The sequence below is a fragment of the Daldinia childiae genome (assembly GCF_008694065.1).
Source record: "Daldinia childiae strain JS-1345 chromosome Unknown Scaffold3, whole genome shotgun sequence".
Taxonomy (NCBI): Eukaryota; Fungi; Ascomycota; class Sordariomycetes; order Xylariales; family Hypoxylaceae; genus Daldinia; species Daldinia childiae.
The window spans coordinates 1,242,350-1,262,618 of NW_022984644.1; the positions used below are offsets into that span (position 1 = coordinate 1,242,350).

The 20,269-nt window shown below is 46.6% G+C and overlaps 6 protein-coding genes across 6 annotated transcripts; 4 read left to right on the forward strand and 2 right to left on the reverse strand.

The window, feature by feature from the left end:
• Window positions 1-1,190: 1,190 nt before the first annotated feature.
• Window positions 1,191-3,609, forward strand: GL218_03077 (putative endo-1,3(4)-beta-glucanase 2; the record flags this gene model as incomplete). Its single annotated transcript, XM_033579622.1, has 7 exons — window positions 1,191-2,250; window positions 2,300-2,352; window positions 2,426-2,570; window positions 2,623-2,924; window positions 2,979-3,067; window positions 3,123-3,547; window positions 3,599-3,609. The coding sequence occupies 7 exons, from the start codon at window positions 1,191-1,193 to the stop codon at window positions 3,607-3,609; spliced, it is 2,085 nt and encodes a 694-aa protein (XP_033436593.1).
• A 2,146-nt stretch (window positions 3,610-5,755) lies between these two features.
• On the forward strand, window positions 5,756-7,630 carry GL218_03078 (Vacuolar calcium ion transporter; the record flags this gene model as incomplete). The annotated part of the gene is made up of 8 exons (XM_033579623.1): window positions 5,756-6,044; window positions 6,112-6,323; window positions 6,388-6,478; window positions 6,538-6,620; window positions 6,676-7,167; window positions 7,220-7,331; window positions 7,382-7,467; window positions 7,520-7,630. 8 exons carry the CDS (start codon window positions 5,756-5,758, stop codon window positions 7,628-7,630), a joined length of 1,476 nt encoding a protein of 491 aa, XP_033436594.1.
• An 857-nt stretch (window positions 7,631-8,487) lies between these two features.
• GL218_03079 (Lactoylglutathione lyase) lies at window positions 8,488-9,793 on the forward strand (the record flags this gene model as incomplete). Its single annotated transcript, XM_033579624.1, has 6 exons — window positions 8,488-8,534; window positions 8,594-8,622; window positions 8,693-8,924; window positions 9,014-9,146; window positions 9,257-9,533; window positions 9,618-9,793. The coding sequence occupies 6 exons, from the start codon at window positions 8,488-8,490 to the stop codon at window positions 9,791-9,793; spliced, it is 894 nt and encodes a 297-aa protein (XP_033436595.1).
• A 429-nt stretch (window positions 9,794-10,222) lies between these two features.
• Window positions 10,223-11,862, reverse strand: GL218_03080 (uncharacterized protein; the record flags this gene model as incomplete). Its single annotated transcript, XM_033579625.1, has 5 exons — window positions 10,223-10,621; window positions 10,695-10,836; window positions 10,889-10,966; window positions 11,064-11,363; window positions 11,453-11,862. The coding sequence occupies 5 exons, from the start codon at window positions 11,860-11,862 to the stop codon at window positions 10,223-10,225; spliced, it is 1,329 nt and encodes a 442-aa protein (XP_033437610.1).
• Window positions 11,863-12,930: 1,068 nt separating this feature from the next.
• On the reverse strand, window positions 12,931-14,492 carry GL218_03081 (uncharacterized protein; the record flags this gene model as incomplete). The annotated part of the gene is made up of 5 exons (XM_033579626.1): window positions 12,931-13,542; window positions 13,598-13,938; window positions 13,998-14,095; window positions 14,154-14,194; window positions 14,259-14,492. 5 exons carry the CDS (start codon window positions 14,490-14,492, stop codon window positions 12,931-12,933), a joined length of 1,326 nt encoding a protein of 441 aa, XP_033437609.1.
• A 671-nt stretch (window positions 14,493-15,163) lies between these two features.
• GL218_03082 (putative amidase PB8B6.03) lies at window positions 15,164-16,946 on the forward strand (the record flags this gene model as incomplete). The annotated part of the gene is made up of 5 exons (XM_033579627.1): window positions 15,164-15,763; window positions 15,817-16,284; window positions 16,329-16,580; window positions 16,650-16,755; window positions 16,825-16,946. 5 exons carry the CDS (start codon window positions 15,164-15,166, stop codon window positions 16,944-16,946), a joined length of 1,548 nt encoding a protein of 515 aa, XP_033437612.1.
• Window positions 16,947-20,269: the final 3,323 nt, after the last annotated feature.

Genomic DNA, 20,269 nt, shown 5'->3' on the forward strand with positions numbered 1-20,269 from the left:
GCGAAGGGGAATCCGCAACTCCCAGTCGTTTCTTCTTCCAGTAAGTACCTCTTAACTCTAAATCTCATGAGAATACGCACGCTCTTTCTAATTATATGAAGCTTCTATTTAGAATATGGAATGAGCAAACCAATAGGGTAGTTACGAAGCTGTCATTAATGATTGTGTCTTATGTTGAAATCCACAAGCTTAATTTCTGTCCGACACATTCACTACAACGACTATTCTTCATAGCTTCATCTCTTTTCTTACGACAACTCCTAAAGACCTAGAACCATCATCGAATCCGAATAATACATTTTATCCTTTATATTTTAGTATTCCTATATCATAGAACTTTCTAGCCCACCTCGCTATTCACACGTGGTTTCTCGCTGCTATTAATTCTCATTCCAGTGACTCTTCTAGACTCCTTCGCTTGCTCAAGCTTGTCACTTAGGTAGGACCCCCAGCCCCTATTCAAGACAACTCATTCCTCTCCTCGTGATCTTCTATCCACGCCACCGAATATTGGAGGCCCTGAGTCATCCGTCGTCCAGACACCATCATCATTCTTGGACATCATTGCTCCAGTCACACACCATGTCACCCATCAACACCATCAACACCATCAACCCGCCTACTACTTATGGGCACGGGTATCGAACTTCAGATCTTAGTCTCCAACACAATCTTTTCAATTATATCCCTCCGAATATGTCCATTTGCTATTCTACTATCTGTAAAGATATCATCGAATCATATCATTCCGAGTTGAGCGCTGGTAGCTCCGATGAGGCTTCGATAGCCCACAAGATACATCACTAAGGATTTCCCCATTGATTCCCATTTCCTGAAACGCTATGATGTTACTATATTGGATACTGACATTGGCTCAGGTCTACCCTATCCTGACAGCCCGACTTTGGACCCCAAACATTGAGGTTAAGTCACATCATAAAGGTAGGCTCACCAAAAGAGACTCTTATCGAGAGAAGTATTCTCCCCTTTCGAAAAGTCAAGATATCCATCACGAGGGTTATCAACCTATCATAGTGACAGTTAATTCTACATCTTCGACTGTCTCAGAGTTCTATCCATCATCTAGTTGTGGGTCCAATACAACTACATCACTCGAAACTAGCACAACACCAAGTCCAACTACGCCTTTATCATCTAAGTCAGACGAGAACCCGTCAGATACATCCACAATGTCCCCAGCAGCTACATCGTCAAACATCTTTGGGGCGCCAATTGCAACTAGTGCCCCTGCATCGTCTTTCCCTGTTCAGAAGGAGCATCCAGTATCTCGAAAAGGGATCATCAATAAATCTGGGCCGATAGGTACGAATAAATTCTATGCCAATTTCTTTCTTGGTAACCAGACGTCGCCCACATTCGTGCACCCGTATTCAGTTGTTTGGGCGCATGGTCAGGGAGCATCGTCCAGCTGGGGGTTGGCGATCTCACATATCGATGCACATCAGATAGTGTACGGTAAAGCATCGAAAGAAACAGGTGCCGCGCAATACTTTTTGAGCCCTGTTGGAATTCAGTCATTATGTCTCTCGGCGTTGGAACTGGGTCCAAAGACTAGTTTGACAACCGATAATCTGTCTGCACACTCGGTCAACGTCAACTTACACAGTGATCCCAAAGCGAAGCCCCTTGTCACATTCCCCTTGGTGCAAGGTATGGGGTTCGTTACAGCTATCTACCAAGGAGGAACTCCGCTTATCAACACTGGTATCTACTTCAAGACGGTCACAAAATCAATCAAGGGGCCTAAACCAGGCGTGACCAAGTACACGCTATATTTGGAGGACGGAAATGTATGGCACGTATACGCCTATTCGGAAAAGGGCGACACTTTTGACCTCACCGTCGTCAACAATGGAATGGCTAAGGCCGAGAAGCCGTTCAACGGTATCATTCAAGTTGCCAAGGATCCCGGCGACGCCGAGACCGTAATAGACGCCGCATCTGGTGCATACCCCGTCAACGTGACGCTTTCCGGCTCAGTATCTGGGTCGAAGGGCACATACACGTTCAGTTTCGAGAAGGCAGGAATTTCAGATGTTAAACCACTAATTTACGCTCTGCCTCACCATGTCGACTCCTTCGACGATGCGACCCATAAAAGTATCACGACGGCGAAGCTACAAACCACGACCAAGGGAGTAGCCGTGGGCGTGGTTGCAGATTCGTGGACGATGGTTGAACCTAATATGCCTGTCTCGATGGGTCTTGCTCCTTGGGATCCCGTCGACGGTGAGAAGAAAACGTTAAAGGATTCTGCAATCAACGTAATCACCCATAGCTATGAACGAAACTGCCCAGGATGCACTCCACCAGTCGGACCCAGAATTCAATGTATTTTAGTGGAAAGGTATAGTTACAAACTGATTAACTTTCTACTGCTGTGGAATACTAATAGTCATGATAGGCGTTGGCGAAGTTCGCTGGAATCTGTTACGTAGCCAACGACTTGCTCAAGAACACGGCATTAGCTGAGAGAGGGTTAGGAAACTTGAAGGCCGCTTTCAGTCGGTTCTCAGCAAACAAACAGCAATTTCCGCTGTACTATGAAAGTAAGAGTTTCTGTATCTATATAACTACTTTGAATAGAGCTAACTTTAGAAGCTGCCTGGGGAGGTCTTGTGTCTTCTGCAACTTACCAGACCGGAAATGATGGTGCAGATTTTGGCAATACGTTCTACAATGATCACCACTTTCACTACGGTTATTTCATCTACGCTGCAGCTATCATCGGCTATCTTGATCCTAGTTGGCTTACCAAAGACAATGTCGACTACGTGAACTCGCTAGTCAGAGACATTGCCAATCCTTCTCCTTCAGATAAATACTTCCCAGTCTCGCGTAATTTCGACTGGTACCATGGCCACAGTTGGGCTCATGGCCTATATGAAACCTCTGATGGAAAGGTTAGTATCACCGACGACCCACTCGCGACGTGAGGGTACTAATATATTCCATAGGACCAGGAATCAAGCTCGGAAGATGCGATGCATGCTTATGCCATCAAGGTGTGGGGAAACACGATCAAGGACGCTAATATGGAGGCCAGGTAAGGTCGAGCGGCCCAAAAATGATGTTCTGGTGACTAACGGGTTGAAAATTAGAGGTAACCTAATATTGTCAATCATCGCTCGTTCCATAAACCAGTACTATCTCTATACTGAAGACAACAATGTCCAACCGTCCCAGTATGTGGGAAATAAGGTTGCCGGAATTTTGTTCGAGAACAAGTGCGATCATAATACGTACTTCGGGTCCAACATCGAATACATCCAAGGTATCCATATGATTCCGCTTCTACCCAGCACGAAACTCACTCGACCCGCCAATTTCGTGAGGGAAGAGTGGGCGACGTACTTCGACAAGGGCCGAGCCGAAAATGTCGAAGGAGGCTGGAAGGGGATTCTCTTCGCCAATCTAGCCACAGTCGACCCCAAGGCAGCGTGGGATTTCTTTACACGGAAGGACTTTGATCCTGGGTGGCTGGACGGGGGCGCTTCGTTGACGTGGTATCTGGCGTACTGCGCAGGTGAGTCCACCTTAGTTGTTGTTGGGCTTCAACAAGCTAACGATTGTCTAGCATTTATGTGATAGACCGGCTGGGCTTGATTGCTTTTAGACGGCCTTGGAACATTTGCTACTGAGTGGAAGGGATAGGGGTTGGGTTACCTGGATATATTAAAGGCGCTGGTGGCCTACTTAGTTATTTATCGACATGAATAATGATTATGATTAGAAGACGAAATTTGGAGAATAGGGGCGATATAACTTATATTGGGTTTTGCGTATTGACTATAGGAATACCTATCCGTACCTTACTGCGGTGCACCGAATTAACCTCATGCTACACCCTATCAATGTGTCCCTAAACCCTATCTCTTGCAGTTGGAGCTTCCTGATGCTTATAGATCAGATGACAGTTTGACCTTAGCAGTCTTCACCTCCAATTTCTTCTAGAAACGTGGTGTCTACCTGTTTATTCTTTCATCTCTGCTTACTTTCCTTCTCATTTCTGATGATTTAGGAATGCGTAGCCGCGTGGTTACGTATCTACACATTGCCTTATTGTAAGCCCCGTGCATGGCATCCGACAAATGATGATTAGACCTTGGCATCCGTACGGTCCGGGTATCATATTAACTTGTGCAGGCGACCTGTCGATAGTTTCAAGGTTTGTTATTGGCTACGGCAGAGTGATTTCATGTATGTTATGGAGTTATGGACTTAGAAAAAGGCTTATCTAGATTTTGATAGGTACCTAGGTATATGTATTCTTGGAGGCCTCTGGTGTTATGTGTATGTACACAGCCACACTTGGCAATCTAGGTTAGGTACATTATGTCTCCTCCTTCCTACATGTCCTACCTCTTGCGTATGGTAGGCACGTTTTCCGCAAGTTTCAATTCCCGCCAAAGACACTTTACGCAAGCCATTGGCACGGATATTTATTATTATTGATGTCCTCGCATCTTATTTCCACTTTTATTTCGGATGATCTGGAAAGGATGAATATTTGCATTTGTATTTGTATTCGAAAATTTAGGTTCAAGTTAAGCCTACCAGGTTTCGTCCCTGATGAGATCGAATGGATTTATTCGAGAATCGGAGCTATGTAGAAACTTGGTTGGTCCTAGCTCCTTGCTTAACTTGCATTTCAATTGGTATATTCCGCCGTATTATAGGACACTAATGTACCTTTACCCGGCATTTTGCATACTCAATACTTGGTGCATGTACTATGTAAGCACCCCCTGTCCCTGTCTCATCGAATCCAGTGCGACCTTAGAGCTCACGCCACGTTTTAACTGCAGGTAAAGTCTGATGTAGTGTGTATTGTATTACCTTCACCTTGTTTGGGAGGTGGAGTAAGATGGGTCTTTAGCTTCGGTATAGTACATACGATTAGGGCGATTAGGGATGAACGACGTCAGCACCTGAACGGCTTAAACAAAGGAGAAATTTTAAAGAAAGCTATGAGATAACTGACTCGTATGACCCAGGTCCTAGCGAAAAGAGTGAATTGTCAAGGTTTCTCTTGGCAACTTACAAACTTACAAGCCCAAGATAATGCCCAGACATTCTTCCATGTAAATATTCTGTACCAAGAACAATAACCCAAGAACCTAAGAACCCCAAGAAACCACTTACATTACAAGAAAATACAACCGCCAGCCAGGAACAGCAAAAAAGTTACTTTGGTATATGTCATCACAATTAAAATAACGCCCTAACTACGTTACGCCCAGAAACACTTGTCTCTTTTTTGGCAACTTAGTGAATCCCCCCTTTACCAGCTGTCGAGTAAAAACAAAGCGCTTTTTACCTTACTCAGTCTGCGCCTCGCTGTCTCGCGCCCCAAATTCCTGCGCATTCTTTAAGCTTGGGTATCTTTTTTTTATTCGGCTGAGTTACTTTTCGGGGAAAAAAACCCCAGCGTCATCCCAATGGTGTGTAAGTAGGCTTTTACTTATTGCACTAGATCTTCCTAATCTCCCAATAATACACTTACTACTTACTGCATTTCCCTACCTAATCAATTAGACGCTCGATCCCCAATTTCCATCTTTATCTTACCTACCTTGGTCCCCTTCCCCCCCCCTCCCGTGTTTCCTCACACCTCCGTATCCCTTTGTGCGCGTTTCTTTCTTATAGAGTAATGTGGTGTTCGCCGACGTGGTGGCATTAATCTTCCGAGCGAATCTTAATATTTAATTTTCTGGCTAACGATGACGCGACGATGGATCGTGATTCAGCCTTACCGAGTTTCCAATCCCAAATCCGCAAGACCGTAACAGGCTTGACTCACACTCATCCTCACCAAAATGGAGAGCCGAACGAAAACACATCTCTATTAAGAGGCAACGGTCACTCCGTCCAAAATGGCTCCGCTCATCAGAACGGACACGGTGGTGGGGCTTGGGAATTCTTTTTCGATTCGCAGCACACGCCCGGCACTGAGAACCCGAAGCCATGGGTCAAGTATCCGGCCCATACGTGGCACATCACCAAAGCTACTTTATTGAGCAGTACGTATACCAAGCGAATAAATCCGGGGGAGACAGGGATGTATGTATAGCTAAATCGACTCTTTAGGTCCCGTCAACATCCTTCTCGTCGCAGTGCCAATTGGTATTATTGCTGGTCAAGCCGGTTGGGATCCAGTTGCCGTATTCGTCATTAATTTTTTCGCCATTATTCCGCTAGCTGCCGTACTCTCATATGCGACGGAGGAAATATCAGTAAACCTAGGCGAGGCTCTAGGTGGCCTGCTCAATGCCACTTTCGGCAATGCTGTGGAGTTGATTGTAAAAAACCGCCCCCAACCCGCCATTACTTGCATGATGACATTTATTAACAGCTTCCCTGTAGGTTAGCATTATCGCATTAAGAGATAGACAGATCGAGATCGTTAAGTCGTCTATGATTGGTTCGATCCTATCCAATCTACTCCTTGTTCTGGGTATGTGCTTCTTCTTTGGCGGTATCGTCAATATGAGAGATGAAGAGGGTCATGGCCAGGAGCAGTCTTTCCAGACGATTACTGCTCAAACGACAGCTTCCTCATGACCCTATCTGCTGCTTCTATGATCCTGCCTGGCACTGTAAGTACTTCATTCTATTTTGTAGAGGCCGGTTGGAGATTAATATGGAATTCAGTTATTTATGATCATAAATGGAACCGGCGGAGACGATACGAATGAACGCAATAAAATCGTACTGTCACTTTCTCGCGGCACCGCTATCATCCTGCTAGTTCTTTACGTGCTATACCTATGGTTTCAGCTGAGAACACACCACAAACTATTCAGTGCCGAAGCGGCAGTTGTACAGGAGCCCTCTCAGAACGGAATCCATCTTCCTGCCGAGGCCGCGGCCGAAAACATCCGGCCGGCAGTAGCTCAGGGGCACGAAGAAGAATCAGAAGAGGAGGAGGTGCATATGAGCCCATGGTCCGCCGGTGCGGTCTTAATTGTCACAACTGTTCTGGTCGCTATCTGTGCGGATTATCTAGTCGAGAGTATAGATTCTCTAGTGGAGCGTGCCCATATCAGTCGCAGCTTTATTGGTCTTATTCTAATTCCTATCGTGGGTAACGCGGCGGAGCATGTTACTGCCGTCGTGGTGGCAGTTAAGAACAAGATGGACCTTGTAAGTATTATCCTAAGAAACTCGAGTAACATGGAGCTTACTCGTCACACAGGCTATGGGAGTTGCTATTGGTTCTAGCATCCAGATTGCTCTGTTCGTGACACCATTCCTTGTTGTTCTCGGTTGGATCATGGACAGAGATATGGACTTGCACTTTGAGACTTGTAAGTTGAATATAATTCTTACTACTATCTCTTGAACTAACGAAATCCAGTTGAAACGGTCTCGTTTGCGCTGGCTGTGCTGGTCGTAATCTACACGGTCCAAGACGGAAAATCCAACTACCTCGAAGGCGCAATGGTAATGTTACTGATTTCCATGTGATTGGTTAGATATACTAATATTATTTTAGTTAATGGCCCTCTACGTCATCATTGCCCTGGCTTTCTTTGTCACTCCCAGCCAGTACTTCAACACCGATTGGGTCGTCGGTAAGCTTGGTGGTCTAGTCAGCTCAACATGATATATGTTCTCCTATTTTCGCAACCCGTCCTAGAAGGGCGCGGATCGCAGTTTTACGTTCAACTTACTCCATATATGCATACCTAGCGTACCGTTATCAGGTCGTATAGCGTATCGCACCACGAACGTCCCTCAGATCCCATGTTCTTATAGTTATTCAGACGTTTTTTCTTTGTTTTTCTGTATATGTATACTAGTGGAGTTAGGATTGAGAAAAATTCAAGGCGCGAGCTGTGTACCTGGAGTTTGGTGTCACACGCAACTAGAATACAGAGTACAGAATAGGAGTTTGTTATGTCTTGGAAATGGGTGGCTATTCCCTATCGATTATATGCGAAATATCTATTTACCTACCTATCTAACATGTCTGTTATTGAAATATGAAGTTATTCAAAAGTACATGGATACATTATCTCTAGTGAAGTATTAACCCCTGGCTAGCGTCTGTGGAACTCGAGATCTAACGTGGGGCTAGAGGGGTAGCTATGACAAACGTCATTATTCTGAACGCTAAAGACATTATTCTTTATCGGTACTTGAGAAATGCAGATTGGATAGTTGCACAATAAGGTACCTTAAAACAGGTATTCTCCTATTAGACAAGACATTTAACTCCGCGCGCAGAATTACCACGGCTATTAGATTGCACCAATTCCTGTGCACGATAATAGAACACCTCTCATTACATACATGTCTTGTCTCCGCGGCTTGTATAGAACAACAACGCGATCACATATACTACGTCCATTTGCGCAAATCGCAAGCAAACGGTTTCTATATCTTGGTCAACCATCTAGGCAATTTCAGATACCCAACCAATTTTTGAAGACTACAAGTGCTTGGCACACATTCGCGACAATGGCGACGACTACGGATACGAACAACTATAAGTTCAATCACTCGATGTAAGCCAACGACCCCGCCTTCGAGAGGACAAGCTACTGAACGCAGGAACTTAACACAGGATCCGAGTGAAGGACCCCAAAGCATCCAGTATGGCCCTACCGCACCGCATAGGCTCTCCGCCGCCTTGCACAGACTAACCATATACATATCACCACAGTCAAGTTCTACGAATTCCTAGGAATGAGCGTAGTCAAGCACCTACAATTCCCCGACGCCAAATTCGACCTGTACTTCCTAAGCTACGACGGCCCAACGGCGCTCTCGCACGGCAACAGCACGTTCGACCGGCAGGGCGTGATTGAGCTGACGCACAACTACGGCACCGAGGACGACCCACACACTACACGGTCAACAGCGGCAACGCGGAGCCCCACCACGGCTTCGGGCACGTGTGCGTTGCCGTCGACCACATCCAGGCGGCGTGCAAGAGGCTCGAGGACGCGGGGTATCGGTTCCAGAAGAAACTGACGGATGGCAGGATGAAGCATATTGCGTTTGCGCTGGATCCGGATGGCTATTGGGTCGAGATTATTAGTCGTAGGAGGGGGTCGAAGGGTGCGGAGGATCCGGAGGAGCAGGGGAAGGGGACGGATGTTGGTACTTATCGCATGGTAGGGTTACTTCCTATCTCTCCTTTCCTCTTTAACAATTGGCCATGAGCAACGAGAAATGAGTAGGTATCTTAGGTACCTAAGCATCCATGACTAACGCAAGAGCATAGAACCACACTATGATCCGGGTCAAGGACGCCGAGAAGTCCCTCAAATTCTACCAGGACGTGCTAGGCATGAAGCTGTTCCGCACGGTCGAGCAGTCTGCTGCCAAGTTCAACTTGTATTTCCTCGGGTACCCCGGCTCTAAGGGCGTTCCGGAGGACGGGTTTACGGCGGATTATGAGGGGTTGCTGGAGTTGACGTGGAATTATGGGACCGAGAAGGATGAGAATTTAAGTACCATGATGGGAACTCGGAGCCGCAGGGCTTTGGACATATTTGTAAGTTTTACTTCCTTTATTTTCCCCCCGTTTTCTCACCCTTAGGGGATAATACGTGTGGGTTGGGAGGAGAGCTAATACAGGATAGGCATTTCGGTCGATAGTCTGGACGCTGCGTGCTCGAGATTCGAGACCCTGGATGCTAACTGGAAGAAGCGGCTTACGGACGGACGCATGAAGAATGTTGCTTTCTTGCTTGATCCCGATGGATACTGGGTCGAGATCGTGCAGAATGAGCGGTTCTCCGGACAGGAGAACTTTTAGGTTTGGTGATAGTGAGGTGTAGATAAATAGCGGGTTATAATCATTGCTATCGTGAGTTGTTAAGCATGGTTAATTAGGATTGGGGAAGTCGTCTAAAAGGGGACGAAGAAAAGAACGGTCTAATGATCAACAATGTAAACAAATACTTAGCTGAGGACAACATGCCCCCAAATACTCAATATATATATTATATAACTTGTCCTTGGACCAATTGCTTTCAACAATATGTAGTAGGGTTCTTCGGATGGTTTAACATAAGCATACGAGACTTAAAAACGGCGGGCAGACTATATAACAGTTGGCGAATACTAACTCTCATTCAATGCACTGCGTCACTGGTCCATCAAGGTACTTATTCTATCGCTGCTATAGATCGGCACGTTCCCGGGGGGGTCTCTGGTAACCAGCATAATGGTCTGCCTTAGGTAGTTATTGCTGTCCTTCTTCATCGCTCTGAAGTCTCAACCGCTCAGCTCTCTCTCGCTCCTTTTCCTTGTTCTTGAAGAACGCGAGCAAGCCCAAGTCATATAATATTTTCAATCCTCCCGAAGCGACAAATGACACCCAGAACAGATTCCGATCAACCAGTATACCTGTTAATAATGGTCCGAGACTCTGTGCCGTGGTTTTGACGACGTTCACGGTCCCCATGACCGCTGTCCGCTCTGCAGGCAGCACGATGGTGGCGAGGAAGGCGGAGCGCGGTCCCGTGTCCATGGATTGAGTGCTTGCGTTCAGGATGAGGAAGGCTAGTGCTAGGTGCATGTCGCTGGGGACGCCTAGGAGGGCGCGGAATATTTGCGAGGGGAGGTGCGTGAATATCATTGTCTTAGAGTGTTAGCACTAGGAGGGATATTTATATAGAACACGAAGACTGAAGGAATTGGGAGGGGGTGCTTACATTGACATTACCAAACCGCTTAGCTAGAGAAGAAGCAACGATCATAGAAGCGCCTGCAATCGTCTGGGTGACGAAGAATATGGAGCCTAACTCTCCCTCTTCGATGTCGAATTGGGATTTGAAGTAGTATGTGATCCAAGATCTAGCAACGTTTAGTCGGATAGTCATAATGTGAAACGGACCGGTTTACTTACAATGGAGCGAGCCCAGAGCCAAAGGAGTCCAAAGCAAAGAGAAGGCATAACGTGGCCACTACAGGGACACTCTCCTTACTGATGTCCGGGAACAACGCGCGTAGTCCTCGTTTAGGAGGTGTATTAGTCTCTGCGCCGCTCTCCAGCAACGGTCTCGTCTCGTCGTCTCGAGCACGGCTCCGTGCCTGCTTTCTTCTCCGACTCTACGGCGTGGCTCAGGAGCAGAGTCAGAGTTAGTTTTAATAAGCCGAGAGCAGCATATCCGAAGTAAATAGCGCGATACGCGCGAACAAAATCCCACCCGAGAGTTTCCGTCAGGTGCTGGAGGATCCAGCCACATGCCATGCAACCGCATGCGGCACCCACGAGGCCTAGGAGGCTGTACCAGGCGTAGATGTCGCTTCTCTTCTTGGGGTCAGTTAGCTGCGCTACGATGCTCTCCTCGATGGCGCGGAAGGGGCCGATTTCGTTGCCACTGGGAGGTAGGTCAGCATTTCAATATTCTGATATGCCCTATATTATATAGAATAAAGAGAGGGGAAAGGGGCAGTTTCAGTCTCTTACCTCGGACTTATAACCCCCACGACCGCCGCAACTAGAAGCACCCAGTACGACCCGAATAGAGCGAACACCACACCGCTCGCACTCATCAGCAGCGCGCCGAGCGCAAGTACCGCTCGTCTCCCTAGGGCATCGGCGAATAATGTTAATACGAAGCTGAGACACACGTCGCCGGCTAGGGTCAGGGTCATGAATAGCCCGATATCTATCTTGGGGATCGCTAGGGCGGAGAGATAGGCGACTAGAATTAGGGTCGATATCCCGTATGCGAACATGCGCGTGAAGCGCTGCAGGCAGAGCAGTTTGACGTCTCGCGACGAGGCGTGGAGGGATAGGAGGCCTGTCTCCTCGAGGACGTGGCCGAGCACCCCATGAGGCTGGGGGGGCCCTGTGGGCGGAGAGGGTGAGGACATGTTGACGGTTGGTGGAAGCGATATATAGGAGGTAAGGAAAGGAGTTTTATTTTATTTTATTTTATCAAAAAAACAAATCCTTGATTTAAAGGAGTAATGTGTGATTTAAATAATACAAATCCGAGCTATGTTAGGTCCGTTCCGTTGAGTATAATCGAACATCTAAGTGTAGATATCCGAAGCTACGAGGTGTCTCGGAGATAATATCGGTAGAGGGTCTCGTTAGTTTAGATGAAGAATTTTCTTATTTCTTAATGTAATAGTGATATAGATTGTATATAGACACCCAGGAGGCAACAGCCGAACTCATGGATATAATATTTAACGTGGTTTAAGTAGTTTTGCTGTTCTGGATATACGAACAAATTGGACGCTCGTTGAGATGTGATCGTCAAAGCTCGGGGTTCGAGCTTGTCGCCTTTCAATTGACCAATCAACGACGGTTTGGTGGAATATGATCCCCGCCGCGCAATGACGAGTTTAGGTAGTGACTCACTCGCAGGGGACGACGCGTAGAGATGCTGGGAGACGCGCTAGCATGGATAACATCATGTATACCTAATATATATTCTCCTTAATGAGTTGTCTTCATCGTGTTGCCGCTGATGGGGTGTATAAGTCCGTATACATTGGAAGGGTTCGTATTCGTACTATATAGTCTATCTGGATTGGTATTCGCAAATAGCTACCCTATTACAAAATCGTTTAAGAACACACGTTTACCCTTCGTTCTTATAAGAGGTAGCTATAGTCTCATTCATGCTCCCCTCAAAGTTTATATCGGAAGTGTTTGTTCTCCTTATCAGTTAAATCCTCGAAACCCTCAAGTAATTCCGCTTCTGTCACCTCACTGTGGAGAGCCAGTCGGTCACGTTCCCTATTGTCAAACCAACACCAGAGTGTGTAGAGCCCTTGGAGGAAGACAACGGCACAATAAGTGCCAAGGAGGCCTTTAATTGCGGTTGGGTACCTAGGCGCCTCCCACGATAGAAACAAGTGAGGGCCGATAATACTACATTCCTTGATGTTAGCCTGGCCGCTGTTTTCTCTGCGTTTCTGGTCTCGAACTTACTTTCCAACGACGAAACAGACGAAATAAATCCCTATCACAGTACTCCTCTTAGTATGCCCAGCTACATTGAGACCAGGAATTGTCCAGTTCAAAACGATGGGCGATCCAACGACGAATTCTAGCCAGCACATAGCGACGAGCGCATACCGGTGCTCGATATCAATGGTCAGGATACCTACCAGTCCAGCTATACCAGGTAAGCACCCAAGGATGATAGCTACGCCCACCATATTCGGGAGTTGCGAGAATAGTCCTAGTGAAATACAAGCAACGATTTGGACCGCACCTCCCGGTGTCTGTAACAGAGATGTTCTGAGCGCGTCGAAGTTGAACCCCTTAATTATAGCGGACATGAAGGTAGTGATAGCACCGTTGAGTATTCCGAGTCCTATTCCAGTCAGCCACATCAAGTAGCATTTTCCGTCTAGTAGGGCCTCCTTGACTTGGTATGGTCGAAAAGTCGCGTCCTTGAGGCCAATCTGGTTGTTGGAGACACGCCAGACGGCAACGGCACGTTCATACTCTGTCAGCATTTTTGCATTGTGTGGTCCATCGGGGAGATAGAGTAAGATGACAAATCCCCATACAAACGTGAGAGCGCCGACTATCTAAATATACTCCACATTAGCCCTTGCTGTAGCGAAGATAAAAAGGGATCCTCACCAGGAATATCAACTTCCATTGTGCTATCGCCAAACCGTCAGCAACGCCCGAGGCGTAAGCTAGGAGAGCTCCAAGAATGTTTGATAAGCCGTTCGTACACAGCCAAATGGAACTCCTCAAGGATTGCTCTTGACGAGTCCATAGCATCGAAGTTAGGAGCACCCAAGCAGGCGAGATACAACCCTCAAGCATGCCTAAGAAGAATCGGACGGCAAAGAAGCCACTGAAATTAAAGACCGCGGCTTGGAGCATGCAGACAGCCCCCCAGACGAATAACATCCCACCAACTAGTTTTCCGATGGCGACGCGTTGTAGCAATAGGTTCCACGGCCACGCTCCGCCTTAACGGCCGGTATTAGCTTTTTATTTGATACGTCAAGGGTTAATGATTTCTACGTACAGAGCCAACCGAAGTACACGGCTGATGCAACCCAGGAGTAATCGTCCCCAGTCATCTTCGTGTCCCCTTGTAAGCCATATGCGTTCGAGTAGTTGAGGCTACAATTACCCCGTCAGTACTAGAAACCCAATAAGAACATGTCGGCGCCAACCGTACGTCTGCTTGTCGAGGAATGATAACATATATGTGATCATCATCTTCACCCAGACCTCATGTTAGGAGCCAATATTATAAAATACGTTAATGTTGTTGTCATCGTACCATGGGAAGCACCAAGAGATCCAACTTCCATCGGACTTTTACGGCGTCCGCTTCGAGTTGCGCCCGGTCGTATTGCAGCGATTGCTGCAGCATGTCTTTGCCCAGGTCGTTAAGATCATTTCGTCGGTGGATTAAATCCCCTAATATATTCTTCTTCGGCAATACGAGGCCAGTCCCGCGTTCTGTGTCAGAGACCACGCTCTCGGCGCCGGGGACGCCCTTTTTCTCCGACATTGTTGTGATGTCTTAGATAGGTATCTAAGGATAAGTTTTTAGAAGTAATAGAGATCTATTAGGATTCAAGAATGCCAAAGAGCATGTTAAATATTACTCCACTCTGTCCTGGATGAGATAGTTGTGATGCTCTTTACCCCGAATTATACCTGGTATCCAGTATGCTGATAAGATCCTTGCTCTATATTCGTCGGGGTACAAAGGTGACGCCCAGGCGTGGCGTTGCCGCTCCGTGTATAACAACTCTGCTCGAAATTGTTCACACCGAAGCCTCACCCAGAGCTGTTATCAAAAATGGGTATAGCAATTGCATGTTATATCTAATATGGTATATCTTACTTAGCTCCGCTACATATTTTTTCCTGGTTTGTCATTCTATAGGTAGATAGAAGAGATAGACGAGCAATACTGATTACTAGATAGGCAAGCCCCGATGCCAAGAGATATGATTATCTTGCGTCAAATGTAACGATGGGGTAGGAATAAAACAGCATCTCGGATCTAATGAAGTTAAGTCTATGCCCTTAATTCCTTCCCCCACTCTTCGGAGTTATATCGTGGCATGACGTCTCGGGGGCTACATGAGATACTCTTTTGAGGGGTCAACCTTATACGCATCTCCGCTTAGATACTTTCTATGTCATGCCTACTATTAGATAGAAACGTTGAATATGGGCAGTATCGAAGGGTCAACGACTAAGAAGTCCTGGCAGGAATTGCAGGCAGCAAAAAAGGCTGAGCAGGATTCAAGAATACCAGCAGAATGGAAGTTGAAACTGGAAGATATTCCACCGGAGGACACAGTTGACCTCCGCCCCTTTGTTAGCACACACAATATATTATCTCCGGCCGAGTTAGCAATTACCAGTGAGGAATACGATGCAACATCTTTGGCGGCCGCCATTGCCACAGGCAAATTCACGGCCGTAGAGGTCGTGACGGCATTTTGTAAACGCGCCGCGATAGGCCATCAGCTCTGTAACATGCTGACGGAAATTATGTTCGCGGATGCAATAGAGCGAGCCAAAGAACTAGACAACATTTTCAAAAGCACGGGAAAGGTGGTCGGGCCTCTGCATGGGGTTCCTATGACTTTTAAGGAGTGTTTCCATTTCAAGGGGTACGACTCGACAAACGGCTACATGTCTCGGGTCTTCCAGCCGGCTGACCGCACGTCGCCTTTGCCGGAACTCTTGCAAGCTACTGGGGCGGTAATTATTTCGAAGACGAATGTACCACAGACGATGTTGGTTGCGGAGAGCCATAACAATGTATTTGGGCGCACTAAGAACCCCGTGAACTCCCGTTTAACGTGTGGCGGGAGCACGGCGGCGAGGGCGCAAGTCAAGCCTTTCGCTGTAGTGCTCTCGGCGTCGGAACTGATGTAGGCGGATCGGTTCGAATACCGACTGCTTGCAATGGTGTCTACGGGTACAAACCAAGCTCCGGGATCATCCCCATGATCGGGTATTCCTACTCCGGCTGGACGGGTTCCAACACCGGGATTCCGGCTGTGACCGGTCCATTGGGTCATTCCGTGCGTGACCTCGACCTGTTCACTCGCATTGTCAGGGACACGAAGCCATGGAATTTTGACCCTGCCGTCATTCCGAATATCATGGAACTTGGCACCACAGCGACGCGGAAACCCATCGTCGGCGTTATCCACGCATCTGGCCTTACGCCTCACCCACCGGTCCGCCGGGCCCTACGAGAAGCCGTAGCCAAGCTCTCAGCAGCCGGGTTCGAGACCAGGGACTTCGATCCGCCGGACTTCATCGGCATCCGCGATGTATCAGAGCAGCTGTTCACGCTAGACGGGCTCTCGTTCCCAAGACAAAATTCGCCAGGTCGGGCGAGCCGATCGTGCCCAGTGTCAAGAAGATCGGGTTCTTGGATCTCCCGCGGAAGACCCAGGAGGAGGCGTGGCAGTGGAATACTAAGAAATTGGGGATTCAGAAGCAGATGCTGGACGAGTGGCAGAGGGTGGGCTGTGACGTCGTTCTGGCTCCTGCTGGTCCGCATACGGCGGTGTTGCCGGGGGATTGGACGAGCGATATTTATACCGTGGCTTGGAATGTGGCCGATGTAAGTGTTTTTTTTTACGAGGTAATAAGTTATTGGTATTGGTCGCTGACGTGGTTATCTCCATTCTAGTATCCTGCTATCATCATTCCCTTCACGCATGCCGATCCGACTCTCGACCCTGTGGATGCCGGATTCAAGGCTAAGCATGAGGCTGACCAGAAGAATCAGGATATGTGTAAGCGAAATATTTACCTGTTATGCTATATTATGGTTAGTTACCTAGTTAATAGCTGACATATCACAGATGATCCGGAGCTCTTTAAAGGCGCGCCTGTGGCACTGCAGATTGTCGGTCCGAGATTAGGAGATAAGCAACTGCTCAAGGACGTTGAGCTCCTTGACAGTGTGCTGAACGGTACTTCTTGATCTATTTGAATGTTCAGCGTGTTTGATCTTTAGTCTGCTCGCATCTGTCTCCTGTTAGCATCTGACCACAGGACAATGCGTTCTTTGCTCGACCACTAGCTTTTCCAGCTGGTAGGTCTTATAGCAAACTAGCGATAATATCACTATAAGCACCCTTGGTAGTCTAGTTGGTTATGGCGTTCGACTGTAATTGTAGAAATGATTGTTATCGAAAAGTCACCGGTTCGATTCCGGTCCGAGGGATCTTTCTATTTTTTATTTATTTTTTTGCTCTATTCGTGTCTGTTGCTGCTACTTGTGCTTGTGCTTAGATCCGGGCTTTTATAGTCTACCTAACCTAAGAAGTGTAGTAGCGAGGGCTAGGGTTTAAGCCTTTATTTTTAGTCTTAGTGCAAAGTCTAGCGTCGAATTGTAGCCTTATTTTCAGCTGTGGATTTTCTATGAGCTAAAAAGGGGGCGAATATGAAGTTACTTTTACGATTGTTAGATTTATAGTCAGCATGTGAGGATGAACATCTAGGATATAGAATACTATTGGCTAAAGACGAATATGAGGATTAACTTTTAACTATCCTCATCGATGCAGCTCGCTTAGCAAAACTAGTTACGGTGAGTAGCAAAACTTCGCCCGGAGCATGCGTTGCATGCATTTACCCGAGGCCGGTTCCGACTTGTCCGTTTGTAGACGGGGCGGCTCCCGGGCCCTTGCATTAGGTAACAAAATTCGTATTCACATCCGAGGAATCGGGAAAGCGATAGGAATTTTAACTTTTATTTTTACTAGTTAGGTGTTACTTACGTCGCTGTTTAACGTTACTCAACAGTACGATGCCGTTTAGGTACTTATTAATGAAATGTTAGGTCTCGACGTAAAATTGTTTGCGTCGTACCCCCCCCGAATGCTGTATTACGGAAACCCGCGGCAATTGGCATATCCTCAAATCTGCGTCGAAATTGAGTCCTAGTGTAAAGTAGCACGAGCTAATAAAACGGGAAATTCTCATCGACCGGGAGGATGCAGCTTCCCGAGAGTCTCGGGATCTTGACGGTTGTCCTAGGTCCTCTAGCAAACTAGTGTAACCCGGCTGTATATCACGGCTCTGGAGCCGAGCTGTTTCAAGGCCTGTTGATATTGACCTGGTTATCTCAAATCTAAACAAGGTAGGTCTCAGCGAGCATGGCGCCGCACGAGGCTGGTGGTGGATACTTGCCGTTTGCCCCAAGCGCTGTGAGCTGTATCGTCGAGAGTACGGACAAGGACACAGCTGTGAACGATACCTGCATTGAGACGACGCAGTGCTCGTACGGGGTATAGTCGGTAGATTTACTGCCTGGAACAACTACCTAGTATTGGCACTCAGAGCTTTAACCTCCTTTTCACGCCGAGCTACAATGCTAGCCAATATAGAGGAATTTTATGCAAGGTAATGAGGGTACAGGACACTTCGTAGTCAGTGATAATTTGGAAGGACTCTGTGATGATGTTAGTGAGACACGCTTGTTTACGCTGAAGGCAGATAACACGCTAGTTTTGATACTGCCAACGATGACGGCTTGCCAAGAGACTTGTAAACTAGATTAGATGAGAGGGGAAGATTGCCTATTCTATAGTCGATAACGATGGTTTACTAGACACCAGTTTTTTGAGGCGAAATAGTAGGCTTTGTAGGTGATACTTCCTCATTGGCCCTAAATAATTATTTTGCAGAGTTATTCTCATGTATTTATTTCCTAATGTCTCAAGAAGTGAAACTTCAACTATATGCTAAAGTACCTCGGTAAGAGAAAAGCTTAAGGGGTAGGGGCTAGATCAAATTACTGGATTCTCGTAAAAAGGGAAAAGAAATTAAAACTTCCAACCTTACCTTAGGTATGTACGATATGTTATGATACAGAAGTTTCCTATGAGTGACAAAGCTTGAACCACTATTCGCAGAGGCAAATTGCGCAGTAATCTCTTATAATTACAAACAACTGATTGCTTACCTAGGTACCTATATATAGCGTATATATGCTTGATGAGAGTGTTACAAAGCTCTCGGAACTGAGGACTTATACTACTGATGACAGGATTCTAGAATCTAGCTTTCTAAGAGAAGATATCTATTCTTTTTTAAAGAAGTGAACGAGTAAACCTATTTTTCCAGGAGTTATCAACCTGATCCTTGAGTATACATATACTATTCCTTCAAAATTAGCAGCGATTCTCTACCTATTTATTTCTTCGCATTGCATATATAGTAGCGTACCTAGCTTATTTGTACTCGTGAAGGGTACTAATAACCTTTGTTCCCGATTCTCGGGGCTGACTACTGCCGTATTCGGGCTAATAATTATAATTGTGTAGCCCGTCGAATATAATTAACCTAAGATGGGCATTTTCTTGAGGGGTCTAGTAACCTCTAGTGAATAATACCGAGCAATAGACGAAGAAATGAGCAACTAGTCCTGCTGGTTCTTAATAAAAATATAGTATATTTAATTCATACTTCATTGAAATAACACCCTCAAAACCTCGATGCCGTGGGTTTTTAGCAGTCTGAGGTAGCTGAGGTTGCTAGCCCCTCAACGTCGTTCACGAGCCAGCCACCCTAAGGCTGTTCTAGAGCCCTAGTACATGCAGCATACTTAAAAATTCTTGGATACCTGTATTAGGGGCTATTTTATTGATAGGGCACTGCAGGTGCTTCCGCAAGTCCAGAGCCTAGACGCGCGTACGGTGCCGCCGGCAATGCGAGTTGAGCGGATTTTAGAGAGCGCTATAGGCGCAATAGACGCCGAGCGAGATATCACTTCTGCCTCATTGTATAATTATGCAGAACTCACAAATATACGGTTGATTGCCGAACTTACTATGCTGAAACCTAGCAAGTAGGAAGAGAGTAAGTGCTCTGATCGAGATAGCCCAACACCTGGATGAGCTTATGAATTGATAGCCGGCCGCGAGCACCAACGGTAAATCCCCCCTTATCGTGAAAATACCTAACCCACGACTTTCCAAAGCGGAGGCGCTTATTATCAATAACTGAAAAACCACGCAACACACCGCCGGCAGCTCTCGAGCGTGACTAATAAGCCTTGTACACGGTCTGGAAGAATACGGAATTTTAATGAGCTGCATCCGGTGGGTAACACAACTTCAAGGTTGCAGTTGTGTTCGAAAAGCAAAAGGTCTGAGCCGGTGAAGGGGTTGATATCAGGCTATAATGGGGAAGAAAAAGAGGGAAGATCTAAGGGGGTGGAAATGTCCATACCACTTAATGATACCTGAATATAAGGTAGATATGCTCTTATACAGATATTATATAAGTAATATTATCAGA